The following is a 21,908-nucleotide window of genomic DNA, read 5'->3' on the forward strand; positions in this document are numbered from 1 at the left end:
ATGTTGAGCATTCTTTCATGTGTTTGTTCGCAATCTGTATATCTTCTTTGGAGAAATGTCTATTTAGGTCTTCTGACCATTTTTGGCTTGGGTTTTTTTGTTTGTTTGTTTGTTTGTTTTTGATATTGAGCTGCATGAGCTGCTTGTAAATTTTGGAGATTAATCCTTTGTCAGTTGCTTCATTTGCTAATATTTTCTCCCATTCTGAGGGTTGTCTTTTGGTTTTGTTTATGGTTTCCTTTGCTGTGCAAAAGCTTTTTAAGTTTCAGTAGGTCCCATTTGTTTATTTTTGTTTTTATTTCCATTTCTCTAGGAGGTGGATCAAAAAGGATCTTGCTGTGATTGATGTCAGAGAGTGTTCTGCCTATGTTTTTGACAAATGACTAGTATACTTTTAAAATACTGCAGAAGCTCATCTTTAATTTAAAATTAACCTTTCCTTTCTTCAAGCAAAATAAATGAGTCCACTTACTTCATATATGAGGAAACTTAGGTGCAAAAACTCATGAGAGCAATTCTGTCCATTCTTCTATATCTATAAGATTTTATAACCTCCATGAATTTGTTCCAACTTGGGGTGAATGTCACGGAGAATGTGACTTAATAACTGATTATATATATTATGTCCACCAAACTCCCAAATATTGTGAATTCTAAATCAAGAACACTGACATCACAGCAAAAGAAACCTATGGAATGGGAGAAAATATTTGCAAGTGTTGAGATCGGCAAGGGAATAATATCCAAAACATATGAACAGCTCATACAACTTGATATCAAAAAAACTAAAAACCCAATCAAAAAATGGGCAGAAGAACTGAATAGACTAAAGAAGACACACAGATGGCCAACAGGTACATGAAAAGATGCTCAGCATCACTAATTATTAGAGGAATTAAAATCAAAACCACAATGAAGTATCACCTCACACTGGTCAGAATGGCCATCATCAAAAAATCTACAAATAACAAATGCTGGAGAGGGTATGGAGAAAAGGGAACAACACTCCTACCCTGTTGGTGGGAATGTAAATTGGTGCAGCCACTGTGGAAAAGAGTATGGAGGTTCCTTTAAAATGTAAAAATAGAGCTACCATATGATCCAGCAATTCCATTCCTGGGCATATATCTTGGAAAAACAAAAACTCTAATTCAAAAGATACATGAACCCCAATGTTCACAGCAGCACTTTTTACAGTAGGCAAGACATGGAAACAACCTAAGTGTCCATCAACAGATGAAGTGATGAAGAAGATATGGTACATATATACAATGGAGGGTTACTCAGCCATGAAAAAGAATGAAATAATGCCATTTGCTGCAATGTGGGTGGTCCTAGAGAATAGTATGCTTAGTGAAATGTTGGAAAGAGAAATATATATGGTATCATTTACATGTGGAATATAAAAAATAATACAAATGAATGTATATACAAAACAGAAACAGACTCACAGACATAGAAACCAAAGTATGGTTACAAAAGGAAGGGGGACACATTAGGAGTTTGGGATTAACACATACAAATTACTCTACATAAAACAGATAATCAACAAGGCCCTACTGTATAGCATAGGGGACTATATCCAATATCTTGTAATAACCTATAATGGAAAAGAATCTGAAAAAAAAACTGAATCACTATGCCGTACACCTGAAACTAACACAATATTGTAAATTGACTATACTTCAATTAAAAAAAGGACACTATGACATTCTTGTCTTCTAACCCTAGAGCACAGCCCAGGTTTGAGCAGAAAGGGAGCCATCAGTGGGTCCTCACGTGGATCCTGAAATGAATTACCAGCAGTGCCTGCCTCTGAGCAAGCCTGGAGCTTGGGGTCTGGCATCTTACTGCCTGGCTTCGAATCCTGCTTCACTATCAGTGGGTGTAGGCACACAAGCAAGCCACATTTTTGCACTTCAGGTTCCTCTTTATAAAATGAAGATAATCATTGTGCTTTATAAAATTTTGTGAGGGTTAAATGCACATGAAGTGCCTACGACAGAAGAGTATATGATTGCAGTTATTGTTACCACAGTGGATAGAGAACCAGCCAAGGGCGAAAAGTAGACTTTCTTCTGCCCTAACCTGATGCATAACTTAGGTTGGTGAGAGGTTCTGAGAATTAAGTATGTATTCTTCTCCTTTTTGATGCGACCATATAAAGTAGCTCTCTCCATTGTGCCAGAGAGACTTCTTTCTTATGGATTTCCCTAAGGCAGCAGAAAAAAAAGTGTTTATTTTAGGGAATGTAATCCCCTAGAGCTACATGCCTTTTCCATTTCCTTATTTTTTCATTAACTTTCCTAAGGAACTCCCAGGCTCAGATTCTTAGACATTTTTTGAGTCTTTCTTCTCTCTGTTCCTTTCTCTGGTTCATTCACTTATCACTAAAGCCACTGCTTTTTCCTTCCAGATGCTCTCTCTCTTTCATCTATTTCTTCTTAACCACGATCACTGTTCTTACTATTATTAACTATGTCTGATCTATTTTAATCATCTACTAATTTGTCTCCTGCTCTCCAGGAAAGCCCTATTATCATCCATCATGCATACTTCTGAAAAATCCATCATCCTGAAACGTTCCTTTCAACTGGGTACCTCCACGGTCAGATACTTTCATGTCTTCCTTCAGAGTAAAATGAGGTTCTTGATCCAGGACTGTAAGGATGTTTATAAACTGGTCCCAACCTTCCTTTATCAGTTTATATTCCTCAACTCCTTTGCCAAACATGCTTCTTGAGCCAGATTGCATATTCAATGCCCTCTTTGCCTGACTGCTTCATTCTCACTCTGAACTGTTACCCAAGTCATTTTCTTAGTCTGGGATTCCCTAAACTCTCCTTTCTATCCAATTACTACTCAGTCTTGATGGAAATCTAAAGTGCTTCTTTTCCCTCTGTAGCTCTTCCTGACTCCACACCACTCTAGCCACAAGTATTGATATATATACCCCGCTTTGAAAAAATTCCATATACATTTTTTAAGGAATTCACTTGATTTTTGTAAGGTATCTTCTATACCTAGAAAGCCACCAAATTATCCATCTACCTGTCCATCCATCCATCCATCCATCCCTCCCTCATCTCCAACAATTAAATTATAAACTACTTGAGGGCAGATCCTATTACTTAACATTATTTTGGGACGCTTCCCTCCCTCATCCTCTAATTTAGTACTGTATTTAGAACATAGCTTGGGCTCAATAAACATTTTTTTAATTACAGAAAAAATATCAGATAACATATAATTAAATATTAATATAAATACAATGAAATGTTAAGTATTACTGGCTCTAACAATTTTTCCTCACCTCCCATTTTGAGTTAGGTTCCTCTGTGCTTTTATGGCAATCTGTAAGCCCTTTCATAGTCTTATCCTCATACTTCATTGTAATTATTTGTTTACCTGTCTGTTAGCCCAAGTTACATCTTCTTAATAGCTTTATAAGTCTACAATATTTGTTGAATGAATGAGTAAAATGAATGAATGAATGTCAAAATAGACACTACACATTTGGGTCATCTGAACCAATGGAAATCTTATTTAATATTACCCAGCGTTAAATACGACTTAAAAGGTCTCCTTCAGCCCTTCATGTTCTGAATTTGTCTACCAATGACCTCAATTATAGATAACTAGTTATGTTACCTGAAATCATTAAAGATATCTAGGCACATTCACAAGGTTTAATATTTGTTAAATGCATAATAGATGAGTGCATTCATTTATCTACCCAAATTATTTTTCACTAAATAAATATTTGTTTGCTGCATAGATTGCCAAGGTCCTGAGCATAATCTTTTCCTTTTATTTAATACCTTCCTTCTAATACCAGCAGAAGTAGCCATGGGTACAAATTCTCCTTTGACTATAAGCTCCCTGTTTTTGCACAACGACCATCTATTCTCCTGGCAGAGGCAGACCGTTCTTGTCCTGGACAAAAGACTCTGTAGAAGAGCAGAGGAAATAGCGGTGATTCACAGAGTAACCAGGCTGGGCCGTGAGGCACAGCGACTTTCTAATAATAATATTGCCAGTATTTACTTCCTCTCTATGTGAGTTTTAGAAGAGAGGTAGAATTCAGTGATGCTCACATTAATTTTAGTTTATGAAAAGATCACTCATCCCAGCAAATGTTCATTTTCACTGAGCATCTCAGTGGTACATACCAGTGGTTTTAAATCAGGAGCCTACGTCAGGATAACTTGGGCAAATGATCTAAATACACATTTCCTGGCCTCCCTACTCACACACAGCAGGGAGCACTGGATAGATGATGGGGTGGTATAAGGTGGGGTCTATGCTTTTTAAAATTCCCCCAATGCCTTTTTATACCACTCCTCTCAATAAAAAAACAGTAATAAATAAGAAAAGATACTGTCTATGTTTTGACTGGATTAGCCAAAATTTATATATATATATATACTTTTTCCAAATTGTGTCAATATCGGCACACTATACAGACGGTGAATATTTGTTAAGTGGATAAAATATTATTGAGATTATTGACTTCCACTTTTGTAGAATAATATTTATATAGTACTTTATTCACAACTCTCTCATGTACTTTACCTCATTTCATCCTCAAAAACTCTCAATGAGATAACTAGAAACAATTTTCTTCCTATTCTCCAGATGAGAAAACTAAGGATTTAGGAAGTTAAAAGAACTGGGCCAATGTCATCCAGCGAATGAGTAGCAGAGCAAGGACTGAAAATATATAGTTCAAACCCTTAAAGCTAGAATTTACTCATTATTCCCTGAAGAATGACAAAATTCTTCTCCTTGGTAATAATGTGGATTACCTGCATATTTTGAATCTGTCCACTATTATGAACCCAGATAACCTGAATTCTAGACCTAGATCTGCCCCTTTCCTGCCGAGTCACCCTGGGCAAGCCACTTCCCAGGTCCATGTGGGGTCCACCATATGCAGCCCAAGTCCATACGTCCTCCAAGCTTGTTTGTTGTGCATATCATGTGGCTCGATGTAAAGCTGACATTAAATTAACTTAGTTGAAGATTTTCTGGAGCTTGTGCAACCTTAGTTTCCTTAGGATATCTTTTAAAAATAATTCTTTGTTCTTATGGACAAATATCACTTAGCCCAAGAAAGCGGAAGGGATGAAGATCCACTAAGCTGGCTGCTTGGGGCTGGCCCTAGGCTTAAGGTAAACATGACCTTTGGGCTTCCTGATAGAATCAACAAGATGATAAAGAATAGGATTCAAGTCAGATGCTCTGCAGAAGAGGGAAAAAAATTGCATTTAGCTAAAACATACTCTATTCACAGGAGCAAAGGACAGGGACAGTATACAGGGGATAAAGTCCTCCTACATCAGGGTCACCAACATAGGAACTGCTCAGAGGACCCTTAAAAGAGGACCTAGTTCAGCCAGCAAGGGATAATTGGTGAAAGGAATGAATGACTAGTAAAGTTCCACAAAACATAACTGTTACATATAAAACTACTACAGCTCTACTCCTAAAGAACAAAACTCTTTTAATTCCCGAGAAGAAGGCATCTTCTCCTCTGAGCACTCAGACAGAGATAAACACAATATTATCTTAAAATAGTTACAGCAGAAAGAGGAGCTTTGTATAACTTTGTAAACTGGCATAGAATGACTTGCAGAAACCAGCACATCATACAAAGAGAATGAGGTCTATAAAAGCCACATGATTAAAAAAAAAATTCTGTCACTTCCTAATTATAACCATGAATCGGAAATGTCAGTGTTCTCAGTAGTCTCTATTTTCAAGTTACTGGCTGTACTGACTTTATTCTAAAAGACAAAACCATTTTTTTTTTTAGTTGGAACTTTTTTCTATTATCACCTGATCAATATGATCCCTACTACAGTTGGTAATAGAACTATAGACTATGGAATTGAATACCTCTTATAGTATAAGAAAAAAAAAGTGAACCTAGCAAAAATTGAAACTCATCACATTTTGATGTAAGCATGTGGCTGAAAATAGTACAGAAAAGGCTGCTTGTCTCTGAATAATACTTTCATTCGTAATAAAATACATAGCTCAGGGGCTTCCCTGGTGGCGCAGTGGTTGAGAGTCCGCCTGCTGATGCAGGGGACACGGGTTCGTGCCCCGGTCCAGGAAGATCCCACATGCCGTGGAGCGGATGGGCCTGTGAGCCATGGCCACTGAGCCTGTGCGTCCGGAGCCTGTGCTCCACAACGGGAGAGGCCACAACAGTGAGAGGCCCACATACCGCAAAAAAAAAAAAAGAAAAAGAAAAAGAAAGCTAAAAGATCCTTTGCAAACAAAAACATGTCCCCTTTCTTCTTGGCTGAATTTTACTCAGAAAAATGAGACACCTTTCAAAAAAGGAGCAATATTTTTAAAAGTAGTATATATTTTTAAATATTCATTTCCTCTAGTGTATCCAAACACCTACAGAATTATTAAATCTATTCCAACAGAATGTCAGAGTGAAAAAAAAATCACACAAGAACAAATTTATTTAAAATGGTAAAGTCTAATCATGTTTCAATTATTACTGAATTTTACTTTTCACCATTTTTTACCTTCAGTACTTGAAGGTCTTTGCAAATTTACCTAAAGTGATAAGGTGAGATTTCTAAATTTCTAGATTTCTAAATTTCTTACATACGCCATTGAAGATACATTGAAGATACATAACAGGATGCTTAAGATTTTATGAGAAAATGTTCCTACACACAATGCATTTAATGCACACAGGACCGATCTAGCATATGGGGGATTACACACATGACTTGAAGCCCCCTCCCTCTAGTATACACTAGAAATTCCTCTTCTCTTTCATTGCTTCCAAAGCTTCCTTAAATTCCACTAAAGTTCACTGAATTCCACTTGCTCCAAATCTATGGCCACCAGCAGAGTCCAAACCATCGTTATGTTCTGCCAAAACCACCACAACTGCCTCCCAAGGTCCCTCATCTTCTTCCCACCCATTGGCCAGCTACGTTGAATCATGATCCCCCCTTCTGTGAACGGCTTCCAGAGCTTCTCCACAGACTTACAAAAAATCCAAAGACCTGGATGGAACCCTTGCTTATCTCCTCCACTGCCCACCTCCTCCTCAATTTTCTCTGCCCTTCTTTTAGTTCCCTAACCACACTACACTGGTTTCCTTATAAGGTCCACTGCACGTACCATCCTCTCTGTCTGGAATTGCCTTCTGCTGGCTCTTCTCAAGGCCGACTTCTCACCTTTCAAGTCTCTCCTTAAACCTCACCTCCTCCCAGAGCCTTCCTTGACCTTGAGTCTGCTCCCTGAACAGCTTCCCCTGTGTGCTCTCCTTCCCTGCACTTCATTTAGGCTCTGGTTAAAAAGGAAGAGTTTTAACATGTACGTTAGTTTGCTGTTTAGATCTTCTCCTCCTGCACGCTAAGTTCTACAAGGACAAGGACTCTGGTTTGTTCATCATCACCTCAAGTGCCTGACGCCAGGCTCTGTGCATGACACAGAGTAAATACATAGTTGTTGAAGGGAGAAGAACTAGCCAGACTCACTGCAGAGCCAGCAGTGCTTCCCCACCACACACTCTTCCACTAGCTGAAGATGTTCAAGTTCCTTTTGCTCAGTGGTACCTTCTCATCCAAAGCCAATTTGTCTTCATTGACCACACCTGCACTGAGATCAAAATTCAGGAGAATATGGAAAAAATTGAGTACAAAATCTCCAGAACTTCAGGAGCACAAAACACCAGGAGGCTCAGGGGGAGCAGAAGGCCAAGATCAGGGGAAACAGGGAAAATCAGGCTAAATTCCAGCATCCACTGTCTCTCTCAGACTACTGAGAGGAACCCCTGGATCCATGACAGAGGTGTGTCTGAGGTGGTGATGGTCTGCCAGTGGGTTGCCAATTTTCAGTGTTAGCCATGGACCTTCTTCCATCTGCTACTGTTGCAACACACAAAGCTCTGGACATCAGTACACACAGCCTGAAGATCACGTGTGGTGAGTGGACCTTAAAAGCACAGTGACACCATGAAAAGGTCTGCTGTCCAACTGTTTACAACTTCAAAGACAATTTTGTTTACTCTGTTATCTACTGCAATATTGATACATAATTTTGTGTTAGATATGTGATTTTAAATGAAAAATCATATTTTCAAGTATAAACATATATGTAGATTTCCCATACTACTATGGGAAAAGTAAATATATTAATACATATTTTTCTCAGTTTTATTTTTGGTCCTCAAGGTTGACTATTTTAAAATTAGGTTAACTATAAGCTGCCACATTTCCATGATTAAATTAATTCTAGTCCCATACATGTTGATCCTCAGAAGTCCCTATGTTATAAACAAATCTGAACAAAGATTGTTGTTGCTGAAAAAAGCCATGCCGTTGAGATCTGAAAAACTATGTCTCTTAAAAGAAAAATATGGATGCAGTCTCCCTGTCAATTCAAGGCTGACTCATCTGAAGCTGTGAGAAGGGAAAAGAACAGTGTGTGTGACACACATGCCCAAGTCAAAAGCCTCAAGGCAGATGGTACCGGATGATCCAGTCCAAGATGTGAGTTACCACTGCACAGAGAGAACAATTCTGGAAAAGAGGAAGTAGAAAGGACAAAGACTGAGTAGCCAAGGAAAATCCCGAGACTCAACGATCTGAATTTTTACCCAGACATAAATTCATTTTTTGTTAAATGAATGAAATTGATAATTACAGGACTTACAAACATCTAACAAAACAAAAGAAAAATAGGTAAAAATAAAAAACACTGTATCAAAACAAGTTTCTCAGTTTTTCTAAAGGTAATCAGAGAAACTCAAACCAAAGAATCTCAACAGTATTCAATAACTTGTATCTACAAAATCTTTTAGATACTAACTTTCTGATTGGTCTTTAACTACACAGAACCTAGACTCTGAGGTTACACTGGTAATTTTTATATGATTAAATCAGTCCTGCACACACACACACACACACACACACAGAGGAGACAGACAGACAGAGAGAGAGAGAGAGAGAGAGAGAGAGAGAGAATGTTAAGTTTATTTTCTGAAAATTAGAAAGCAAAAGTATCTATAACCCCAAATCATGAAAGGTTCAAGAGTTAAATAGAACTGACTTTTGAATGTCAGTTGTTCTGAAGATGTGGGGATTTCATATGATACAGTTACCTATACATACATACACAATGATACAGAACCATTACAAATGTTCAAACAACAAGGAACTTAAAAAGCATTAAAAAAAAAAAACCTTACTACAAAGAGAAGCTGATGGCACCACTGGTGAAGTCTACCAAACATCTGATGAAAAATTATCTTTCACAAACTTTTCCTAAATAGAATAGTAGGGAATACTTCCAAGTTCATTCTATGAGGCTAGTATTACCCAGATACCTAAATCAAAGACATCACAAGAAAACTACAGACCAGTACCCCTTATAAATACTTACACAAAAATCTTCAAAAATACTAGCAAATCAAATAAAGCAACAAATAAAATGGATAGCCAAGTGGGAATGCAAAATTGTCTGAACATATGAAAATAAAGCAGTACACCATATTGATAAGATAAAAGATAAAAAAGCACATTATCATCTCAATAGATGCAGAAAAAGCAGTTGAGAAAATCCAACATCCTTTCATGTTATGAACATTCAACATACTAGAAATGGAATGAAACTTTCTAAACCTGATAAAGAATATATACTAAAACCCCACAACTAATATCATATTTAATGGGGAGAGACTGAAAGCTTTCCCCCTAGTATCAGGAGCAAGACATGTATGTCTGCAATCACCACTTTTTGATAGCTGGGTGTCCACATGCAAAAGAATGAAATTGGATCCCTACCTCACACCATATATGAAAAGTAACTCAAAATGGATCAAATATCTAAATGTACAAGCTAAAACTAAAACTCTTAAAAGAAAACCTAGGGGTAAATCTTTATGACCTTGAATTTGATAATAATTTCTTAGATAAAACCCCAAAGCTACAAGTAACCAATGGAACATAAAACTATTCAACTTCATCAAAATTAAAAACTTGTGTTTCAAGATACTATCAAGAAAATGAAAAGACAACTCACTAAATGGGAAAAAATATTTGCAAATTACTTATCTGACAAGGATATAGTATCCATCATACATAAAAAACTCTTACAACTCAAAAATAAAGACAAATAACCCAATTAAAAATGGACAAAAGATTAAATCAATATTTATCCAAAGAATCAATACGAATAGCTAAAGAACACATGATAAGATACTAAACATCATTATTCATTAGGGAAATACAAATCAAAACCACAATAAGATAACCATTCACACACTTCACACCTAGACTGACAATAACAAGTGTTGACAGGATGTAGAGAAATTGGAATCCTCTTAAATTGCTGGTAGAAATGTAAAATGGTGCAGCTATTTTGAAACACAGCTTGTGTGTTTCAAAAAGAAATGTAAACATATAGTTGCCAAATGACTCAGAAATTTCATTACTAGGTTTATACTTAAGAGAACTGAGAACATATGTCCACTCAAAAACTTGTACATAAATGTTAAAAGCTGCTTTATACAGCATACAAATTGGAAACAATCCAAATGTCCATTAACAGATGGATAAATTAAAAAGTGGTATATACATACAATGGAATACTATTTGGCAATAAAAGGAATGAAGTACTGATACTTGCTGTAACATGGATGAATCTTGAAAATATTATGCTAAATGATGAAAAACAGACATAAATAATCACATATTATATGATTCAGTTTATATTAAATGTCCAGAATAGGCAAATCCATAGAGACAGAAAGTAGGTTAGTGGTTTCTAGAAACTGGGTTTTCAGGGGCATAAGGAATAATGCTAGTGGATATTAGGTTTCTTTTTGGAGTGATCAAAATATTCTGAAAGTACATAGTGGTGATAGTTGCACAATTTTGTAAAAGCTAGTAACTTTTACACTTTGAAAAGGTGAACTGTATGTATGGCATATTAATTTTTTCTTAATTTTGAAAAGCAGTCAATCACCGACAAAAACAAAGGAAAACCAAAAGAAGACTGAACAGAAATATGAGCTATGTACCTCTCTGGATTTGACTTATTCCTGATCATTTCACCATCCACAGGAATGTAAACATTTTTTGTCTAAACATAGTTTTTCCTTGGCTATATACTCTTTTTCTAGATTTCTACTTTCACATTCCAACTTTAGCATTTCTAATGTGACCAGCCATCCCAGTTTTCCCAGGACTGAGGGGGGTTCCCAGGACATGAGACTTTCAGCAGTAAAACATGGAAAGTTCCAGGAAAACTGAGACAAGTTTGTTCTTGTCTGATTTTGTATAATTTACTTAATTCCTCTTCTCTTTGTCTAAGTCCTGTGATGTTATCTATCCTGCCCCTTCCATTCTTTCCTTCAAACTGACACCTTCTCCTTGTGCTACTTCTTATTTTTTAATCTTAAAGTATTTTAATAATGAAGTTATTTCTAAAATTCACTTTTCAGAGACATAAAATTAGTCTTATAGAACACATACTTTTTAAGCTCTGTAAAACAACTTTGAAATTAAATTTATCATAAACTATTTTCTATTAAATATGTTTTAATTTTACTTTTTATTGGAGTATACTTGATTTACAATGTTGTAGTAGTTCCAGGCTTATGGCAGTGATTCATATATATATATATATATATATATATATATATATATATATATATATATATATATATATATATATATATTCAAATTATTTTCCCTTACAGGTTATTACAAAATATCGAGTATAGTTCTCCGTGGTATTTCATTTATGTTAATGGTTTTATTATAAAGTAATTTTTCACAAATTAGTATAACTCTTCTAAGTCTCTCTTGAGTTTGAGGTATGAATAGCCAACTGTCTTTGGATGTTTCAATCAGAGATATCTTTGGACACTAATACATACATCTAATGCTAAATCTAAACTAGCTTTAGTGCCTAAATTAACTCTCTTGTTGACATGATCAAATCCACTCAATCTCTTGATATAAAGTGAGTTATCTCCCCTTCACTTTGCTGTATTATCACAGCTAATGAATCACTGCACCCTAATTACACCACCCGGCAAACATTCTCAAATCTGCCCTACCCCCTACCTCTCCTGCTTAGACCTGCTTCCATCCATGGCTGGAATTGATGAGTAGACAAACGTTTCTCAGACTTTTAAAATCCATGATCACTTTGAAAAACTCAAAAACCCCATAATGTTATGTCAACTTTCAAATATCATATTAAAAATAAAACCAAAGACAAGACCCAACATGTAGCTTATGTCCTCCAAGTTAGAACAGTGTCCTCTTCTTCAGAGATGCCGGTGCTGCACCTTCTGAATCCTTTATTTCTCTCTCTCCCACTCACCATCCATCACACGTGCACTCTCACTCACACAAGCAGACAACATACAGATACGCACACGTGGACACTCACAGGCTCCAGCAATGAGTACATGTTGTAAATCATCCCCCACAAGCTGATGTTTCGGGGCCTCCAGGCAACTGTTTCCTCCTTCTGGAGACCGTATTCTAAAACTGCTTCCTATTCAACTACTCATCCTTCAAAATTCATATGAACTGTCACAGGCTCTGAAAGTCCTTCTCTGACCCCCTCAACCCCAAAGAGATTGAATCATTTTCTCTTTTTTAAACATACTTCTAGTGTTGCAGATATCATGTAGTAATACCATTGATCGGATTATGTAATGCTGCCCCTAACTTGGGAAGGAACTGCTTTAACTATGCATCTTTTACCTGAGGAATAGCAGCCATCAAACTCAATTTATTGAACTCCACTAATGTTTTTAGTATATTTATTACTTTGATTAAATGATGACAACTTAGGCAGCTTGCTTAAAATATTGACATGTGCAGCCATCAACCTAGACTTGCAAAATAGAGGGTACAAGTGACCTGAGTACAGTCACCCTACTCCCTATCCATCCACTAATAATCTATCTCTGTTTTCCTACTCATTATGCACAATCAACATCTCCTTCCCCTGACTTCTCATTTTCTCATCACACCTATAGAAATAGAGTATTTCCACCCACTTATATGCTAAACTCCTATGGCAAATGCCATCAATGACCCCTCTGTGGCCAAATCCAAGGCACATTTTTTTTAATCTCTTAAATTATTGATTTTCTGTGGCATTTGCTACTGTTGGGCATCCCTCCTGAATTCTTCTACCACGGTGGTTTCTCCTGCTTCTTTGACCATAATTTCTCAGCTGAACAAGGGGAGTTTCTTCTTTTACCTACTCCTTAAGCATTGGTTTTACCCAGGCGCTCTGTTATTTTTTCCAACTTTGTACCCTTTGGGGATGTCATCTAGTTCCCCAGCTAACTGAGTGTTTCAGGTTCATGTACCCACCTTTTTCTTGGACAGGTACCCTTAGGTAATGCACGGGTGCCCAAAATCATCATATCACAATCTGAACTCCTCACTGCCCAGCTACCCATAGGCCTGATTTGCTTTTTTATCTCCCCATTTCAGATGGCGGTCCTCTATCAACCAAACCATTGAAGTGACAGCCCCCTAAACTCTTTCCTTACAAACCATATTCAATTGACAACTAAGCACTGCCTGTTTGCCTTCTTAGTAAGCTCTTGAAATGTTTCCTTCTCACACCCTCTGCTACTCCTGTAGGTCAAGACCTTCTCTGGACTGTTGCAATAGTCTGTCAGTTGACTTGCTTGTCTCCAGCTGTGTCCACATCCGTTCATATTCCATTATCCCTACTTCTGCCAAAGTAAGTAATACATATTTTATATAAAAACACACACAGTGCAAATCTGACTAACTAAAATCAGTGCATCATCATAATTAAAAAAAAATAGGGTGAGTGAAGGGATTGTCAGAAAAGAGGATCCAACAAGATGACAGCTGCTTCTTCTCAGCCACTCTATTCAGGGGGGCCACCAGGAAAGTCCCACTAGGTGCATGGTGAGTTACAAAAGATTTCCACAACTAAAGTCTACAGAGAGCAGAAACAAAGTAAGAAAAAAAATTAAAGTCTCGTTGACAAGGATGCCAATAGCTGTCTCATATCTAATAATTCCAGTTTTAAGTGGAAATTGGAATAAGTGGGACCAATTAAAATGGAACCTCAATATGTGGAATACAACACATCTTAAAATCAACTTTAATTCCTCAAAGAACTTTCCCCAAAGATGCTTGAATCCTAATATAAGTAAAATATTTTCTAATGCCTAGAACATAAGATGGAAAGTGGGGATCATTAAATTTTTTTATGAATTATCAACCAAAGTTCCACCATCAGGAAAAAGGCTTTATAGCTAGAAGATTTATAGAAAAAAAATGGGAACATCATTAAGAGTACTTCCTCCAACTTAGAACTTTAAAAAATGTAATTATAAATCATTTTTACTGTGGTTAAATCCAAATTATTTGTATTCCTTGAAAAGTACTGACTAAATGTAGAAGACAATATTCGAGTATACTTATTGAGATAAAATCTATAACCCATCTATGGAGCCTCTTGAAATTTATTTACCAAAATTTTTAATCTTAAAACATAAATAATTTGGGTCTGTGATTGTATGTAACATACAAAATATAAGCATTTAAACATCGTATTTAATTTCGGTTTTTACCAATGGGAATAAAAACGACATAGCAAAAGAATTACAAAAATCTACTGTTCTTCTCATAGCCTTTTGACAATCTTCTTACGTTATTTTGGTTTTATTTCAAAGATTTCTCAGATAGCTAAAGAAACCTATAGAAAATCACTCTCAAGACACATTTCTTCAATGGCTTTTGCAAAAAAAACTTGGAAGGAGACATTTCCCCGGTAGTAACTACTTGGCTGTAATGGCTATTATAACAGTATTGCCACTGCTGAGATATTTTAAGGAAATGTTTAATTTTTCTTACCAGGAGCATAATTCTTTTCAAAAGATTGAATATATCTTGCTTCTCTGCAGAATTTTAAAGCTCTTCAAGTTTCATCTCATCAAAATCCACATTTTCAACATAGTTTACTTATTTGGTTTCTCCTCTAGCTCCCTTAGGTTGGTCATTTAACCCTTCATATATCCACACTCGGGGTTACAATAACAAAACCAAAACCAATGGGCCATCCCTCTTTTAGATTGTCCCTTACCTTTAAATGACCCAGTGTGAGGTTGGCCATGAACTACCTGTGCACTTCCGTTTTCACAACAAGGAAAGTAGCCTTTTCTGTACCTTTTCTCCATATTCCTAGAGTCTTAGGCTCCAATCCACATACATTCTAAATCCAAAATGTATAGAATTTCTGACACCCTAGAGCCCTAAAAAATGTGTCTCTTTCCTCTAATTAGCTTTATGCTTCCCATATGACATTAGAAACATCACTTAATAAAGATGCTTGATACACAGAGCTCCTGTTTCCAGATCATTTTATCTAATTCAATAGTAGCTTTTTACCCTCCAGAGACCTCAGAGGAGCCACAGTTTGTACACCCGCATGCAGTGTAAATGAATACATATGTAACGAATGATCTGTGTAAGAGACGACATTTTCAGTCAATAAAACCAATGCCATACTCACGGTGAAGGCTGGTGGGGCTGGTGTTCAACATTTCTTGGGGTTTTGCAGGCAGCAGGCTTCACCATGTCCCTGACCACACACCTGGGGCGCATGATAGACAGCACAATGCACTATTAATTATAAAATGGGGAGAAACATCTGGAAATTAAACATGGTACTGAAAACAAGTCTAAGGGAAACTCTTTGCAAACCCCTTAATGTTAACCTGGAGTCCCTGGAAAGCCCTGGGGGTTGGAAACCTTCAACTCAGGCTTCCAAGAGCTCAGTTACACCCAGATGAAGTCCGTGCTGGCCTCGGTATTGGATTTTGCTTTTAGTACCAATAAAATGATCGTCAGCAGCCTTCCCCATAGGAACAAGGCTACTGAAAGCTTTGGCCTCTCCGTATGAAGGCATCTGAAAGCTTAAACATAGGAACAGCTGTTGTGTTTAAAATGGGGAGGACTTTCTGTGGCTTTGGCTCTTTTACTGAAAGACACGGACTCTAGTTTAACACCCTTTATCACACACAGGTCTTTCTCTTTATGAAAAAAGAGATATGAGAGCCTTCAAGACATCCCCCAAGTTCAAAATCCCTTCAAGCTAAGAAAAAAGGAAGAGTCAGAAGGAAATGTGCATAAATAAAGTGGGTGTATGTATGTGTGTGTGTGTAAAATAAATAGAGAAGATACCTGCATAGTGTGAAAATAAACAGGAAACGGTCTTTGTGTCTTATGTTCTTCATCAAAGAAAAATAAATGCAGAGGATGGATCACAGCTCCAAAGGGCAGCAAGAGGAGATGCCTTTAGCCTCATGTCAACAGGGCTTACAGAGTGCTCGAAAGATTCATTGGCATAAACAAGAAAACATCCCCTTCTGAGGCTGTTCTTGGATGGCTCAGATATTTCTTCACCTCAAAAGCTTTGAAACAAACCTTGCTTTGAATAGGGAAGGCCTGATCATAAAGCTGGGGCCCTACATCTCAGACTTTGCTACATGGAAAAGCCCCTTAGGACACAGCATTCTCAACCATGAACCTGGTTCTTAACGTTCATGGCAGCTTTGACTGCCCTTGGAGGTTTGACTACCCTGCTAATATTTAAGGCCAGTCATGTTATTCCAGAAGTGGATCAGGGGTGAGGCAGTGGCAGATAAACTGCTTTCTCAGAGCTAAAAGCTGCATGGCAAAATTCTCCACTTCTGAAAGAAATGATACAGGGAAACATGGTGGATACAATGCATGGAAACGTGCACACACACACACACACACAGAGCTCATTCCAAACAAGATCAAGTGAGACTTAGAAATCAATGTGTAACGTGATGAGAAAAGAAAACGGGGCCATTTCAAAGCCTTCCCTCCTGGGCTCAAAGGAAAGAAACACGGTGTTTGCCTAGTGCAAATGCTAAACTCTTAATGGACTGGTCACCAGTCAATGGAGGAGAAGGTCACTCAGGCAGCAGGGTTCAGAGAACATTCAAGCAGGCAGTTGCCAGGGAGAAGTAACACCCAAGACTTTCTGAGCTCTGAAATGTGAATATAACTTACACCAGTACAGCGCTCAGGAAGTTACATTTCATAGCACTGGGAAATCTTTAGCAATTCCCACTCAACTAAAAACAGCCCACGCGGTATGTTGAATCTACATGCACTGGTTTGTGAAAATATCGGAAATATCACCAACTTTGGAAAAAAATTTGAAGAATTATATCTATGAGAAACCATATGCAACCTCTGTCTCAGTTCATTTCTTTTTTTTCTTCCCCTACAGATTCAGGTATTTAGACAGAGCTTTGGGAAAAAAAGAAATCTGTCACTTAATTAGAGTTTTCCTTCAATATGCTTTTAAGTAACTCTTTCCTAATAAATGTGGAATGTCAGCCAGCACGAAGGGTAGGTTTCTAAGCAAAACACGTTTGTGTGTGTGTGTGTGTGTGTGTGAAAGACCATGTCTATGTAAGGAAATCCTCATCTAATCTCAAGTACTCAGTGGTTTTGTTTTAAAACTATAATACCTGGCATACTTCATCTGTCTGCACATGCTATAGAATCTTCTAAGTAAAAACTTGCATTTCTGAACTTTAAAGTTTTATTGGACAATGAGAATAAACACATCAATACTCAAAAGCAATATACTTAGAATTTAAATGTACTTAATTTAAAATATACTTACTTAAATTAATTAATATATATTATTTTTAAAAAACAAGAAAAAAACATATTTTTCATACTAACCTATAATCCTAACCTCAGTTCCAGAGTGAGGTAGCTAGCTATTGAATCTGTTTTCATGGAGAAAGCTGTTTGATTCAGATTGCTAGTTATTCAAGCAATTTGAGGGAGCTCTAAACTATGGCAATATGTATTCCTACATCTTCTAATTTGACTTATTTTAGCTGAAATTGCTTCTAGAGAAAGAGAAGATTAAAAAAACCTACACTCAGAACAATATACATAAAATAATACAATGGGGAGCTCAGGGGAAGATGGCGGAAGAGTAAGAGGCGGATATCACCTTCCTCCCCACAGAAACACCAGAAATAAAGCTACACGTGGAACAACTCCTACAGAACACCTACTGAACGCTGGCAGAAGGCCTCAGACCTCCCAAAAGGCAAGAAACTCCCCACGTACCTGGGTAGGGCAAAAGAAAAAAAGAAACAACATAGACAAAAGGATAGGGACTGGACCTGCACCAGTGGGAGGGAGCCGTGAAAGAGGAAAGGTTTCCACACACTAGGAGCCCCTTCATGGGCGGAGACTGCGGGTGGCGGAGGGGGAAGCTTCGGAGCCACGGAGGAGAGCACAGCCACAGGGGTGCAGAGGGCAAAGTGGAGAGATTCCTGCACAGAGGATCGGTGCTGACTGGCACTCACAAGCCCGAGAGGCTTGTCTGCTCGCCCGCCGGGGTGGGCAGGGCTGGGAGCTGAGGCTGGGGCTTCGGTCAGAGCGCAGGGAGAGGACTGGGGTTGGCGGCGTGAACACAGACTGCAGGGGGTTAGTGCGCCACGGCTGGCTAGGAGGGAGTCTGGGGAAAAGTCTGGACCTGCTGAAGAGGAAAGAGACTTTTTCTTTCCTCTTTGTTTCCTGGTGCGCGAGGAGAGGGGATTCAGAGCACCGCTTAAAGGAGCTCCAGAGACGGGCGTGAGCTGCGGCTGAAAGCACAGACCCCAGAGATGGGCGTGGGATGCTGGGGCTGTTGCTGCCGCCGCCAAAAGGCCTGAGTGCGAGCGCAGGTCACTGTCCACGCCCCCCTTCCGGGGAGCCTGTGCAGCCTGTCACTGCCAGAGTCCCGGGATCCAGGGACAGCTGCCCTGGGAGAGCGCATGGCACACCTCGGGCTGATGCAACATCACACCGGCCTCTGCCACCACAGGCTCGCCCCGCACTCCATGCCCCTCCTGCCCCCCCCCGGGCTGAGTGAGCCAGAGTCCCCGAAGCGGCTGCTCCTTTAACCCTGTCCTGTCTGAGTGAAGAACAGACGCCCTCTGGCAACCTACATGCAGAGGCGGGGACAAATCCAAAGCTGAGACCCAGGAGCTGTGAGAACAAAGAAGAGAAAGGGAAATCTCTCCCAGCACCCTGAGAAGCAGCAGATTAAAGCTCCACAATCAACTTGATGTACCCTGCATCTGTGGAATACATGAATAGACAACGAATCATCCCAAATTGAGGAGCCAGGAGTCAGTGCTGTGCCTCTGAGGTGGGAGAGCCAACTTCAGGACACTGGTCCACAAGAGACCTCCCAGCTCCACATAATATCAAATGGCGAAAATGTTCCAGAGATCTCCATCTCAACATCAGCACCCAGCTTCACTCAACGACCAGCAAGCTACAGTGCTGGAAACCCTATGCCAAACAACTATCAAGACAGGAACACAATGCCACCCATTAGCAGAGAGGCTGCTTAAAATCATAAAAAGTCCACAGACACCCCAAAACACACCACCAGACGTGGACCTGCCCACCAGAAAGACAAGATCCAGCCTCATCCACCAGAACACAGGCACTAGTCCCCTCCACCACGAAGCCTACACAACCCACTGAACCAACCTTAGCCACTGGGGATAGACACCCAAAACAATGGGAACTATGAACCTGCAGCCTGCAAAAAGGAGACCACAAACACAGTAAGATAAGCAAAATGAGAAGACAGAAAAACACACAGCAGGAGAAGGAGCAAGATAAAAACCCACCATACCTAACAAATGAAGAGGAAATAGGCAGTCTACCTGAAAAAGAATTCAGAATAATGATAGTAAAGATGATCCAAAATCTTGGAAATAGAATAGACAAAATGCAAGAAACAGTTAACAAGGACCTAGAAGAACTAAAGATGAAACAAGCAACGATGAACAACACAATAAAAGAAATGAAAAATATTCTAGATGGGATCAAAAGCAGAATAATGGAGGCAGAAGAATGGATAAGTGACGTGGAAGATAAAATAGTGGAAATAACTGCTGCAGAGCAGAAGAAAGAAAAAAGAATGAAAAGAACTGAGGACAGTCTCAGAGACCTCTGGGACAACACTGAATGCACCAACATTTGAAATATAGGGGTTCCAGAAGAAGAAGAGAAAAAGAAAGGGACTGAGAAAATATTTGAAGAGATTATAGTTGAAAACTTCCCTAATATGGGAAAGGAAATAATCAAGTCCAGGAGGCACAGAGAGTCCCATACAGGATAAATCCAAGGAGAAATACGCCAAGACACATATTAATCAAACTGTCAAAAATTAAATACAAACAAAACATATTAAAAGCAGCAAGGGAAAAACAACAAATAACACACAAGGGAATCCCCATAAGGTTAACAGCTGATCTTTCAGTAGAAACTCTGCAAGCCAGAAGGGACTGGCAGGACATAGTTAAAGTGATGAAGGAGAAAAACCTGCAACCAAGATTACTCTACCCAGCAAGGATCTCATTCAGATTTGATGGAGAAATTAAAACGTTTACAGACAAGCAAAAGCTGAGAGAGTTCAGCACCACTAAACCAGCTTTACAACAAATGCTAAAGGAATTTTCTAGGCAAGAAACACAACAGAAGGAAAAGACCTACAATAACAAACACAAAACAATTAAGAAAATGGGAATAGGAACATCCATATCGATAATTAACTTAAATGTAAATGGACTAAATGCTCCCACCAAAAGACATAGATTGGCTGAATGGATACAAAAATAAGACCCATATATATGCTGTCTACAAGAGACCCACTTAAGACCTAGAGACACATACAGACTGAAAGTAAGGGGATGGAAAAAGATATTCCATGCAAATGGAAACCAAAAGAAAGCTGGAGTAGCAATTCTCATATCAGACAAAATAGACTTTAAAATAAAGACTACTAGAAAAGACAAAGAAGGACACTACATAATGATCAAGGGATTGATCCAAGAAGAAGATATAACAATTGTAAATATTTATGCACCCAATATAGAAGCACCTCAATACCTAAGGTAAATACTAACAGCCATAAAAGGGGAAATCGACAGTAACATATTCATAGTAGGGGACTTTAACACCCCACTTTCACCAACGGACAGATCATCCAACATGAAAATAAATAAGGAAACACAAGCTTTAAATGATACATTCAACAAGATGGGCTTAATTGATATTTATAGGACATTCCATCCAAAACAACAGAATACACATTTTTCTCAAGTGCTCATGGAACATTCTCCAGGATAGATCATATCTTGGTTCACAAATGAAGCCTCTGTAAATTTAAGAAAATTGAAATTGTATCAAGTATCTTTTCCGAGCACAATGCTATGAGACTAGATATCAATTACAGGAAAAGATCTGTAAAAAATACAAACACATGGAGGCTAAACAATACACTACTTAATAATGAAGTGATCACTGAAGAAATCAAAGAGGAAATAAAAAAATACCTAGAAACAAATGGCAATGAAGACACAACGACCCAAAACCTATGGGATGCAGCAAATGCAGTTCTAAGAGGGAAGTTTATAGCAATAAAATCCCACCTTAAGAAACAGGAAATATCTCGAATAAACAACCTAACCTTGCACTTAAAGCAATTAGAGAAAGAAGAACAAAAACACCCCAAAGTTAGCAGAAGGAAAGAAATCATAAAAATCAGATCAGAAATAAATGAAAAATAAATGAAGGAAACAATAGCAAAGATCAATAAAACTAAAAGGTGGTTCTTTGAGAAGGTAAACATAATTGATAAACCATTAGCCAGACTCATCAAGAAAAAAAGGGAGAAGACTCAAATCAAAAGAATTAGAAATGAAAAAGGAGAAGTAACAACTGACACTGCAGAAATACAAAAGATCATGAGAGGTTACTACGAGAAACTCTATGCCAATAAAA

The 21,908-nt window shown here is 38.2% G+C and overlaps 1 protein-coding gene across 3 annotated transcripts in view; it reads right to left on the bottom strand.

Annotated features, from left to right (window-relative positions):
• The window catches only part of LOC307061173 (regulating synaptic membrane exocytosis protein 1-like), a gene marked incomplete at both ends in the record, with an annotated part of 205,713 nt that overhangs the window by 108,432 nt on the left and 75,373 nt on the right, over positions 1-21,908 (bottom strand). For 2 of the 3 annotated variants that reach the window (XM_079716211.1, XM_079716210.1), the window contains one exon: positions 15,574-15,654. The exons of the other annotated variant lie outside the window; for it this stretch is intronic. In XM_079716211.1, the coding sequence (XP_079572337.1) occupies positions 15,574-15,654 (81 nt within the window). The remainder of the gene's footprint in view (positions 1-15,573; positions 15,655-21,908) is intronic. 3 annotated transcript variants of the gene reach the window in all.

This window comes from Hyperoodon ampullatus, assembly GCF_949752795.1.
Source record: "Hyperoodon ampullatus genome assembly, chromosome: 12".
Classification (NCBI taxonomy): Eukaryota; Metazoa; Chordata; class Mammalia; order Artiodactyla; family Ziphiidae; genus Hyperoodon; species Hyperoodon ampullatus.